The 13321-nt window shown below is 44.4% G+C and overlaps 1 protein-coding gene across 1 annotated transcript in view; it reads left to right on the plus strand.

Annotated features, from left to right (window-relative positions):
- Positions 1-13321, plus strand: part of LOC124788459 — a gene marked incomplete at its 3' end in the record, with an annotated part of 52351 nt that overhangs the window by 25422 nt on the left and 13608 nt on the right. The window contains exon 3 of the mRNA XM_047255730.1: positions 6799-7011. Within this exon, the coding sequence (XP_047111686.1) occupies positions 6799-7011 (213 nt within the window). The remainder of the gene's footprint in view (positions 1-6798; positions 7012-13321) is intronic.

Raw genomic sequence — 13321 nt, forward strand, 5'->3', positions numbered from 1 at the left:
CCATTTATTCTGTCTCCTGTACTGAAGACGCAAACAGTGCAGTGAAAGGCTGGTTCAAAAGTGCGAATAAAATTCTGCGTGAAAGGATATCGACTACAAGATTGACTGATTTCATTGCTCAAGTCTATGGAATTAATGGGCTAGCTGAAATGATTGAACAGTTTATTGGGCATATAATACGGATTAGTAGTAAATCGAAGGAAATTCATAGCTCTTAGGGGCTGGGGAAGTGATGTAAGTGAGCAACTTTGCATCGCAATTTAGGAATGTAGCGAAGGAATTGTGCTCAGCTGATGATCTAGCACAGTCGAAGAGAGCAATCGTCGTTAGTGGAAATAGACTGGTACCAAATACGGGACTTAACTTGAGAAAGACATTTCTGAGATTGAACGTCTGGAGCTCAGCACTGTGTGGAAGTAAATCATAGACTTCGAAAAGACATTAAAGCGTTGGAGATGTAGTGCTACAATGATACTGAATATTTCGTGAACTAATATAAAATGGGAAGGTTATCGTAAAATTGGCGAGTAAAATAACTTCCATTGCAATAAACAGGCACAAGGTAAAGATTGTAAAATAAATATAAATAAGTGAGAACATTGGACAATTTGCGTTTCTTCTCCTTTGAAGGTAGCCGTCGTCATAATGTGACGTTAAAATTGTGTAGCGTTGGAGTATTAAAATTCCTGCTTTGCCTGCTATTAATAGCACTTTGCGTGGCCCGATTCAGACTTAACTGTGTCTGCAGTCTTCTACCAAGTTCTACCCAACTCCGTAGAGACTCTCCCACAACGCTGTGAAACAGCTGTGAGTTTGCCTTCTCCAAACCATGTTCCTGATCAGGACCAGTTTCCGTCTTCTCCTGGATACTCCCAGAACCGAACTTTGAGCTGGTTCGTAGATTGTAAAGGGTAAAATATATGATGGTGCCCTGGTAGCCTCAGTTGTATATCCTAGTTTATTGTAGCATGTACTTTTAATTTGCCACGTGTGATCAGGAGGGAGTTTACGTTTTCAGTCTTAATATGGTGGTTTCTTAGGTTGGCAGCTCCTGAGAGCATCATGGGTACTCCAATGCGACAAGAGCAGAGTACCACTTGTACTAATACTCTGTACTTGAGCTTCAGTGCTTTTGTTCAATATGTCCTGACCATTTCCCTTGATGACTACTGGTGCAGTGCGTGTCAGCGTAAACGTTTACTGTCCACCAAACAAATTTAATTTGTCGTGTTTTAGTACAGTCAACCCAGCAACAAACTTAACGATGCCTTCACAGTGAAGTACAGGCAGCACTGTGGTGTGGTACCGTACACGGTGAGCGCGAAGTAGACAAGTGGAGCAGCGGCGTTAATCTCTTATAAACCGGTATCATCCTTCTTCGCAGAGAAGGATTGTAACTACACTAAATGATGATTTTCAACATATACATTCCCAATAAGGTCTTGCAAAAAGCTGATACCAGCAATATTTTGTGGAGAAAAACTGCAGCATACTTCCGTGTGGGGAAAAGAAATAAAAGTTATTCATAAATAACGTATGTAAGGATCTGCAGCGTTTCGATGCTAGATATTTCGCTGCTGTTCGGGTATGTTAAAGAGCCCCCAAGATCTCCTAAAAATCTATGTATATTTGACAACATACTGCATTGAATAAAACGCTTCGGTTCTTCCAGGCAACGTGAATACACTGCTACAGTTATTGCACATCCGAGAGAACTTCCATATGTGCAACATTCTCCCTTTCATCTACCAGCTCAATTCTCTTTCAATTCGCGCGACTGCTACGGTCGCAGGTTCGAATCCTGCCTCGGGCATGGATGTGTGTGATGTCCTTAGGTTAGTTAGGTTTAAGTAGTTCTAAGTTCTAGGGGACTGATGACCTCAGACGTTAAGTCCCATAGTGCTCAGAGCCATTTTCTCTTTCAATTGACCGAAAACATAATCAAATTTCCTCCCCAACGTAAGGTGGTAATGGAGTTGGTTGGTTAGTTGGTTGATTTGCGGAAGGGGACCAAACAGCCAGGCCACCGGTCTCATCGGATAAGTAAAGGACGGGGAACCATCCCGGTAGTTGCCTGAAGCGATTTAAGGAACTCGCAGAAAATCGAAATCATTATGGCGGGACGCGTATTTGAACCGTCGTCCTCCCAATCGCGAGTCCAGTATGGGGATGTAGTCAGTCACCTCCACATATCAGTGCCGTATGCGTCCCTGCTTGCAAAGACTGCGTCATACGGCTCTGTTCTGCAGCAGGAATGTCGACTGTCCGTAATAAATGTACGCCCCTGCCAAACTGTATTGTACTTGCCAATACTGTCGATAACATCAGATGTTAAAACACCCCTACCAGCACGACAGTTTGTGAGGAGAAACGACCCCTTTGAGACATGGAAGAACGCGATGCGTCTTCATTGATGCCTAGCAGCAGTTATACGAATAGTAATTATTAGTCGCAATCATGTACTGTCCCTCGTTGACTTATAGACAAAAGTTTCCGTGCGGATGCGCAATCAATGTCCGAATTCCTACGGAAATCAGAAATCTGCGAGTAAGGGTTAGTGGGCAGGGGTCGTTGCGGTGCGGCGAGCAGGAAGTTGGGAATTTGGGTGTGCCGGAGACAGTGTCCGAATGGAATTTTCACTCTCGCCGTTGCAGTCCCACAATGTCGTGGGCGACTGTAAGTCATTATCTACTTTCCATTTCTTTCCGATTGCTTTTTCATTTCTTTCACACCAAAATATTCATAGAAGAACCTTATCTGTGAACCAGTTGTACGACGAAAATCCCATGACGGTGGTAACGCTGTTACAGGAAACGGAAGTACGTCGCTAAGAAACCTTGTACACATTACATGTGGTATGGATACTAACAGTGGTCGTGGGATACGTTCCTCTTGGCGGCCCGGCTAGAGCTGATTCGGCGATTATACGCCACAATGTTGATCAAACGTTCGCTTCTTTCACGGTCGCCCATTCCTGCAAATGTACCTGTCTCATTCAAACGTCGAATGTCTGCTACAGGCAGTAATTACATTTCCCGCTGCAGTCCGAGAAGCAACACACCTGCGGTTTCTTTTTAACTTTTTTTTGGGCCTCCTTCCTCCCCTATAGCCCTACCTTTTCCTCTCCAAAATTGCCGCCATCCTCTAGTGTCGACGCAGCACGTAAAGCATGGTGCTGTTAGTAGCAAGACTCATTGCCATAAACCGAAAATAAAAGCGGAGGCCTGCTCTGCTATGCCTCAGGGGGCGACGACACACTACTCAGAAATACACTTCTCTCTGCAGGTGTGAAGCAAGTGATGAGTTTAGAAACTAAAAAGGAAGAAATAAATAAAGACAGAAATGAAGGCAAATTAAAAACGGGGACGGCCGCACACACAAATGAAAACGAAACTGGCGAGATAATCCCATCGCCCATAGAATTAACGAAGTAATAATCGTCTATGATAGATTACGTGTTTTCTAATTTTCCAATAATTTTTCATACAAGGTTCACACGATTCCCATGTTACCAATTGCCATCAGTAGCATAGAAACGTCTACTCTAGTGATGCTCAGAAGGCCAATGTCAAATCTTAGGTATAGGCAAGTCAAGGGTAGTTTGAAAGTCCGAGTGACAAGGATCCAGGGGTAAACTCAGGCAATTCCTGGACGGGGTGCCATAGTCAACCCGGAACACCTTTTGATAACCATGAACCATTGCAACTTTCAGAAATCTTGCAAAAGTAATGGTATATTTCCGGTCAGATTCCGCCAGACGATGCTGGCTCCACAGGTAGTCCATGAAAGAGACAGTATCGGTGAGGGAAAGGTCATAGATCGTGAAAATGGTGTGGCCCAAGAGCCACACCATTGCGTTACGTCGTGTTCGGGGGTTGGTCTGAATATCAGGGGTAAGGAACCAGTCGATTGACACATTGTCTGGTGTCGTCCCACCGATCAGCGCTAATAGCACACGCGCAAGGTCCCACACTTCTGTGACGTGAGGGCATAAGAGACGATGCTCTCTGGTGTCTACGTCACCACATGGGCCGCAAGCAGCCGAGGGCCGTAGGCGGATGGCCGCCAGGCGATGATTAGTGGGTATTGGTCGTGCAGAGCACGTCGTCCAGCTTGCTACTGTAATAATGGCCTTTTTCTCAGCAACTGAAGTGTGAGAGGATTTGAGCAGAGTCCCTTGTGCTGGTTTCTGCACGGTCTGAATAAAACTTCCTGTAATTGAAACATCTTATTCTCATAGGTATCATACCCCTCATTTTGGCTACATTACTTTACTGAATTGAGCAGCTAATTCCATATTACTTTGCACATTCTTCGGAACAGTGTCATGTCGTCATACTTTGAAGACAAGCGGTTGCGCTTTAGCCTTAAACTTCTTTTGGTCAGATTTTAAAGCCTAACAAGGAAAACTCGCCATCGTACCCCCCTCAGAGTTAGCAGTAAGCTGCCCCACTGGATAGCCTGTCAAAAACTGAACACAGGTCAAGCATGAAAACAGGAAGAAGGTGTACTGAACTATGAATAAAGAAGCAAAATCGATACAATGAAGGGCCCAAGCTCAAAATGTGCAACATAGAGTGATTTTCAATAGCCAAGGTGTCGTGGTTATTTGGTCACTGTGTTGGACTGCGACGGGGGAGATCCGTGATCAAATCTTTGTTGTGCCCAATTTTTTTCCCACAAAATTATGAACCCTCCGTCCGGTCATTGACGTGTCTGTTCACTGTATTCAGATTTGTTATGGCTTTTGCTTTCCTTTTTGGAAGTTTTGGCTCTTGAATTCCTTTGTTGTAACATAGTTTACATCCATTTACTTGTTGTTTCCGTCTCTGTGAGACGTCTATGTGGCATTTCGCTTGCTCTCACTATTCGTCACATTTACTTGCGACGGTGAATTTTCTTACCTCGTGACACATATTCTTTAACCAATGTGTAGCACAATAATTACCAAGACTACAGAAGGTGAGCAGACATGTCAGTGTCAGGACATAAAGTTCATAATTTTGTAAGAAGAAAACTGGGCACGAGAGAGATTTCAACACAGATCGGCTGCTTTGCTGTCCAACACCGTACCACACAACCACGACCCCGTGATTCTTGCAATTTGCTCGATGTTACGTATCTTGAGCTTGTGTAACAATACGCGTCAAGATAGATGTAACGGAACTTGAATAGCGTATTTGCCTCTATTGGTTACGGTAGAGAGATCGATCTTTCGGTCCTCTCTGTATATTTACATAAAATATTGCATGAATAAAGGCTGGGCGAGTGTAAAGCTATCGTTAAAAACGCACGCCGCGCGATTTGTTACGATTTGGTCGGTCATAATAATAATAACATGCTTTTGAATACAATTAAAATATAGCGCCGATACCTGTTTAGTGTTATTAGAAATAATATATAGTAAATTAATCAGTAAGGTAGCCGATCCTATAAGAAGAGGTAAAATTGGGCATATTGAAGCGTTTTGCTTTATATCGACGAAGCCGATGATACGGCGTCATATTTTTCGTTTACTCTTAGAAAAAAAACAAGTAAAGAAGTGCTAATAGTGCACAGTGAAAAAATATAGGGGCGAGTTTTAAATAACTACGGTATACAATCAAAGTAACATTTAGTTACACGATATCGCGGATAGTGAAGTGTGGTCATTAAATTGAGTACACCTACAGAGCGGTCAATTCTGGCATAAATCTATAGGCATCTCACGAGGGACGCGGTATTGAGACCGTTTTTTTTAATTGTATCGGGGAGAGCGGGCTCCAATTTATGAAATGGAGAAAAACGTTAACTTTTACACGAACTCATAATAATTGCGGATCGGAGAGAAAAGTGTGTAATTGTCTTGCATCTAACAAACATTCGTGGAGGCGTTGGCTAAACTAGAAGAGTCAATTACGAAATACTGTATCATTATCATTGACTGTTTGTGTCGAGCAACCAAAACTGTTCATCAAAGGGTTTCGATGGAACTTGGGAGTTAGGGTTCAAGCACTCGCATATCCTCCAAATCACAGTGTGAATGAGTGGTGAATGGGAAATAAAAACTGTGAACAAAGTTACGTTAAATAAAACAGAAGAAACAAGACAGTTTGGTCGTATCTGTTATTATTCCATAAACTGTAGCATTTCTTATCGTTGTACGAATCCTTTATAGACGATCGTTATGACAATTTGCTTCGAAGGGATCTCGTTACGAGTTAAGTTTTGGGGACTTGGTAAAGAGGGGGTAGTTCGTAGATCCTAACTACTGCTGCTATTCTGGAATCAGGTGCTACCGTGACCGCTGTGTGTTGTCAATGACTTAAGGTTACCATACCTCATGCTCTAAGATCAATGCGCCTTTCCACTCGATGTAACGGTGCCTCACGGCAACAACGACAACGCCGACGACGAAGGAAGATACGATAGTCTTAGACCGTTCACGGTATCTATTTCGCTTCTTTTTTCATAGTTCAGTACACGTTCTTCCTGTTTTCATGCCTGATCTGTGTTCAGTTTTTGACGGGCTATCCACTAAGTTGATTTAGATCTAAATCTGGGAGGGGTGCGTAGGAGAGTGACCTTTGCAGGCAAATAGTACAGTAGTGCGCCAGGCTTGCCAACAGCAGCGCGCGCCAGGCCTGCCAACAGCAGCGACGCCCGGCTGGTGTGGTGTTGTCAGATGGAGCGCCGTGCCGTGCCGCAGGGCCGGCGACGGTGGGCGGCGCACTCGCCTGGAACGCCAGCGCCGGCGGCGGCGCCGGGGGCGGCGGGGACGCCGGGGGTGGCGCCGGGGCCGGAGGGCCGTCGCCGGAGGAGGAGGGGCCGCCCATCTCGACGTCGGGCCCCGGCGTGGTGGTGCGCGCCGAGGAGGCGCTCATAGTGCTGCTGGTGCTGGTGCTGTGGCTGGCGGCCATCGCGCTCTTCTTCAACCGCTGGGGCAAGATCCGCATGCTCGAGCCCTACCAGCCCAAGTTCCAGCAGCAGCACCGCGTCAGCTGCCCCATGGTCGACATCAACGCCGTCCAGGTGAGGAGGACCGCACAATCTGCTCTTACACTCGGCTGGGGAACATGGTCCCGCCTGGACTTACCTACTGTAGCACCGTGTAACACTAACCAGGGAAGTAAACGACCTAGAACGCTCAGAACCGCCCAAAAATGTGCATATATTATAAATCACTCATCCAAAAGAACAGTGGTACAGGCCATCCAAATCCAAGACTGCTTGTCTTAGCACGAGATCCATCTGAGTGATACTGTAAGTAGGCTGTTTAGGTTTTTATGTTGGTAACGTTGCGTAGCGCTCTGTATGAAAATCACTGGCTGTGCTGTGTGCAGTCTGTGGCTGGTTGGCGTTGTTGGAATATTCGCTACTGTAGTGTTGGGTAGTTGGATGTGAACAGCGCATAGCGTTGCGCAGTTGGAGGTGAGCCGCCAGCAGTGGTGGGGAGAGAGATGGCAGGGTTTTGAGAGCGGACGATCTGGACGTGTGTTCGTCAGAAAAACGAAATTTGTAAGACCGCATTTCATGAACTGATATATATATATATATATATATATATATATATATATATATATACACACTCCTGGAAATTGAAATAAGAACACCGTGAATTCATTGTCCCAGGAAGGGGAAACTTTATTGACACATTCCTGGGGTCAGATACATCACATGATCACACTGACAGAACCACAGGCACATAGACACAGGCAACAGAGCATGCACAATGTCGGCACTAGTACAGTGTATATCCACCTTTCGCAGCAATGCAGGCTGCTATTCTCCCATCGAGACGATCGTAGAGATGCTGGATGTAGTCCTGTGGAACGGCTTGCCATGCCGTTTCCACCTGGCGCCTCAGTTGGACCAGCGTTCGTGCTGGACGTGCAGACCGCGTGAGACGACGCTTCATCCAGTCCCAAACATGCTCAATGGGGGACAGATCCGGAGATCTTGCTGGCCAGGGTAGTTGACTTACACCTTCTAGAGCACGTTCGGTGGCACGGGATACATGCGGACGTGCATTGTCCTGTTGGAACAGCAAGTTCCCTTGCCGGTCTAGGAATGGTAAAACGATGGGTCCGATGACGGTTTGGATGTACCGTGCACTATTCAGTGTCCCCTCGACGATCACCAGTGGCGTACGGCCAGTGTAGGAGATCGCTCCCCACACCATGACGCCGGGTGTTGGCCCTGTGTGCCTCGGTCGTATGCAGTCCTGATTGTGGCGCTCACCTGCACGGCGCCAAACACGCATACGACCATCATTGGCACCAAGGCAGAAGCGACTCTCATCGCTGAAGACGACACGTCTCCATTCGTCCCTCCATTCACGCCTGTCGCGACACCACTGGAGGCGGGCTGCACGATGTTGGGGCGTGAGCGGAAGACGGCATAACGGTGTGCGGGACCGTAGCCCAGCTTCATGGAGACGGTTGCGAATGGTCCTCGCCGATACCCCAGGAGCAACAGTGTCCCTAATTTGCTGGGAAGTGGCGGTGCGGTCCCCTACGGCACTGCGTAGGATCCTACGGTCTTGGCGTGCATCCGTGCGTCGCTGCGGTCCGGTCCCAGGTCGACGGGCACGTGCACCTTCCGCCGACCACTGGCGACAACATCGATGTACTGTGGAGACCTCACGCCCCACGTGTTGAGCAATTCGGCGGTACGTCCACCCGGCCTCCCGCATGCCCACTATACGCCCTCGCTCAAAGTCCGTCAACTGCTCATACGGTCCACGTCCACGCTGTCGTGGCATGCTACCAGTGTTAAAGAGTGCGATGGAGCTCCGTATGCCACGGCAAACTGGCTGACACTGACGGCGGCGGTGCACAAATGCTGCGCAGCTAGCGCCATTCGACGGCCAACACCGCGGTTCCTGGTGTGTCCGCTGTGCTGTGCGTGTGATCATTGCTTGTACAGCCCTCTCGCAGTGTCCGGAGCAAGTATGGTGGGTCTGACACACCGGTGTCAATGTGTTCTTTTTTCCATTTCCAGGAGTGTATATATATATATATATATATATATATATATATATATATATATATATATATGATGACTTTTGAACACTATTAAGGTAAATACATCGTTTGTTCTCCATCAAAATCTTTCATTTGCTAACTATGCCTATCAGTAGTTAGTGCCTTCAGTAGTTAGAATCTTTATTTAGCTGGCTGTATTGGCGCTCGCTGTATTGCAGTAGATCGAGTAGCGAAGATTTTTGTGAGGTAAGTGATTCATGAAAGGTATAGGTTATTGTTAGCCAGGGCCATTCTTTTGTAGAGGTTATTTAAAGTCAGATTGCGTTGCGCTAAAAATACTGTGTGTCGGTTTAATGTTGATCAGAATAAGGAAAGAGCGAAATGTCTTAGTACGTTCAGTTCTGCTCAGGTGTTTGAAAATCAAATAACGTAAGCGGTTTATCAGCACAGTCATTCATTAATTTTTGTAAGGGGACGTTTCATATGTCGACCCCTACCCGAGGATACCTCACTGAAATCTTCTTATTTATTCTTGTAGTTTGTGTAATTACTGTAGCTATTGCTTATTGCTAGCGCGTAATTATAGAGAGAATTTCCTTTGTAGTTGTAGTTTTTCATTGTTGTATAGCAAAACAGTTGTGGCATGCATGTTGATTTGCACCAAGTATTTCGCAGCTGCGCTTGCAATTAACTAGATATTATTTTCAGTGCGATGTTAATGTGTTTTCTTGTTTTTGCTCTTCAAATTGTGCTTTTCTTGTTATCGTGTGAAATACGTGATAATTATGGCTTGTGAAAAACGCAAGGCCAAGCTCCAAATTAAATTGAGAAATGATAGTGGCTACGAGCGCTGCTTATCAGCACCACCGTGTAATGAATTAACAGACATTCAAAGTAGTAATTTCGTAATTGTGGATAGGGAAATGGAGCGGGCGGCAAATAATGGTGTAGACAGTGAAACAATTAGTGAACAGGGAAGCATTATCGATCGATCGGTCCCCACATCCACCACTGCTGGCGGCTCACCTCCAACTGCGCAACGCTACGCGCTGTTCACATCCAACTGCCCAACACTACAATAGTGAATATTCCAACAATGCCAACCAGCCACAGACTGCACACGGCACAGCCAGTGATTTTCATACAGAGCGCTACGTGATGTTACCAACATAAAAACCTAAACAACTTACTTACAATACCTACTGAAAGTCTAACAAGGGAACTATGAGTCCTGTTAATCACGGATTTACATGAGTCTTAGGTGTGTTGTAGAGGGACCTGTCCTAGGTACCTGAATGTCAAATTTTCGCGCTACACCTCTAGTTTTCGAGAAAAATCTATGCTTAAGTTTTATGTTTCGCCCCATGTGCATAACGTTGGTCATATTCCGACGGGGCGAGAGCAGCCGAGACGCGTAGGTTGGCGCTTGTCACGCTGGTGATACGGATTCACACTCTACCTTTGGAACTTTTTTTTCAATTTCATACACGGTATATCGTTAAGGATTGTAGGACCTCAAACGGGCCTACTTAAAGCAGGATAGGCATCACAGGACATTTTATTTTCTACTGTCTGTACTTTTACAAATAAATTCATAAAACTTTGTCAGCATGACCAGGAAAGATTCAGGATTCACACTCATAACAGTGGAAGTGCAAAAATATAACAAAATAAATTGAAATTTCATCATTTTTTCACTAACTGTTGGCTGCATTTGTAGGTATAGGTACATTTTTCTTCACAACTAAGAGAGATTCTTTGATGAATTTTGCACAGCATACGAACCATACTTACAGGTGTATGAAACTCTAGAATTTTCCTAATCTATTAAAACTGTGGTAAAAATTGAGATAATTAACTAAAAAATTTGTTTTTTTTCTAAACAGAAACTTTAAAACGTAACAGCTTATTAATTTTTTCATCAATTAAATAGATTCTAGAGTTTCAAACACCTGTAAGTATGGTTTGTATGCTGTGCAAAATTCATCGAACAGTCTCTCTTACTTATGAAGAAAAGTGTACCTATAGCAACAAATGCAGCCAATAGTAAGAGAAGAAATGATGAAATTTCACATGTAATAAAAATTATTTTGTTATGTTTTTGAACTTCCGCTGCTACGATTGTGAATCCTGAATCCTTCCTGGTCATGCTGACAAAGTTTTATGAATTTAATTGTAAAATTATAGACAGTGGAAATTAAAATGTCCTCTGGTGCCTCTCCTGCTCCAAGTCAGCCCGTTTGACGTCCTACCCTCTTAAAGAGTGCAAGCCATGCAAATTATTCAAAAAATGTCATTCTCACCATAGTGATTTCATCAGTCAGTCAATCATTTACAGCACACTTTTTTTCAAAAGCATATTCCGTTTTTGGTTTGTAGTTAAAATTTCAAATAATTTTACAGCTCGATCACGTAATTAATTTCGATCACACAAGCTGCCAGTACCATTCTACGTACAATAGTTCCCGCCCGGCACAAGCACTAAAATCTGAACACGATCAGCCATTCCGTCGCAGTATAGTATACTATATCTTCGTCAGGAAAGACATTCTCTTGTATTTTCTTGTGAATACAACAACTGTCCTGGAAATTTGGTCGTATTGTTCGAAAAATAGCTGACAAGTTAAGTTATGAATTAAAAAAAAAAATGTAGATGTGGCCTGCACGAATTTAGGCAAGTTCACAAAAGAGCTACAAGAATAGCTTTCAAAATTTGCATTCTTCCATTCGTCAGACGAGATTAATTTCTTTACATTATTGATTCATGGTTAGGATGGACTTATCGGACATTTTACGATAAAATCTTTGTAGATGTAGACAAGCATAAACAGCTGCATCGTAAAAACTATTTCACCCAAATGTGCTCCACTTTGCAACGATGAGATGTTTATTTTTACAGGTAGGTTAAATATATTCTAAATGCTCCCGAGTTGTTAAATAGTAATAGAGAAACTGCTTTGAGGGGCGATTCCATAAAAATGCATTCTTCAATCAATATAGAACATTTGTTTGCACAGGAATGTTCAAATTCGCGTGGTTCACGTCGACGTTAACAGAACGTGCAACAACCTTTTGGAATCTTACACACAAACCTCCAGGTGTCAGATAAGCAGATCGATATCAAACGTTGCGCATCGATAGAGTAGCAACCAGAACTCCGATTTAGTTCGTACTATGTGCTGTCGCCCAGCAGAACGAGCGTAAACCTTAATTAAAAATAACACCAGAGCTACGGGGCACGGGAAAAGAATAGCTGCGAGAAATTAAAATTAATGGCTTCCGTGGGGTACTTGTGGAACGTTAGAGCGTCGTACCAAGAGTCCTGGCTTCAAACCCCAATGACCAACTTTTTGAATTGTATTATACGTGGAAGTGTTATATGGGGCAACATATTTATGAATCTGCTCTCGCTTCGTTTCTTTTAAAGTGGTAAACCTATGGAGTAAATTTGTTGTTTCACAGAATATACGAGGGTGAGTCAAATGAAAACCTTTAATTTGTAATAACAAATCGAAATTTCTCGCTGTTATCCTGTAAGATGGTAAGCGTGCTACAAACAGATAGCAGAATGGCCTGTAGGTGTAAGCATAGTGCAGATGCACACATACCGTCGCAGTATCAGTTTAAAGATGGCCCCTCCACTTGCTACTTTGCACCAAGGGAGAACAGCGTTCTGTTGTTCGGTTTTTGCGTAGTGAAGGTGTGAAACCTATTGAAATTCATCGACGAATGAAGGTTCAGTACGGTGATGCATGTTTGTCACAGCAGTAAGTCTACGATTGAAGTAGGAAGTTCGCAAATGGTGTGACTTCAGTGGAAGATGCTCCTCGTCCAGGTCGGACACAACGAGTAGTGACTCCATAGAACATTACCGCAGTTGAAACCATAGTGAAGGAAAACCGCAGAGTTACGCTGAATGACATTGCAGCATGTTTACTGATTAGTCGTGGGTCAGCACACCACATTGTGCATCATGTGCTCCAATTTCACAAAGTGTCTGCAAGATGGGTGCCACGGAAGCTGACTCCAGAAATGAGAGAACGACGTCTTGATGCTTGTGAAGATCTTCTTCGGCGCTTTGAACCAGAAGGTGATGGCTTCCTTGCAAGAATCGTTACTGGGGACGAAATCTGGGTTCACTTCCACCATCCGGAAACGAGGAGAGCGAGCAAGGAATGGCGCCACTGCTCATCACCAAAACCAAAGAAGTTTCGAACAGAACCATCGGCAGGGAAGGTTATGCTGACTCTCTTTTGGGACGAAAAAAGAACATTACACGCCTAGAGGGACCACTGCCACCAGTGCATCATACACAGATCTCCTAAAAAAATCATCTGCGGCCTGAAATCAAATCA

This window comes from Schistocerca piceifrons, chromosome 3, assembly GCF_021461385.2.
Source record: "Schistocerca piceifrons isolate TAMUIC-IGC-003096 chromosome 3, iqSchPice1.1, whole genome shotgun sequence".
NCBI lineage: Eukaryota > Metazoa > Arthropoda > Insecta > Orthoptera > Acrididae > Schistocerca > Schistocerca piceifrons.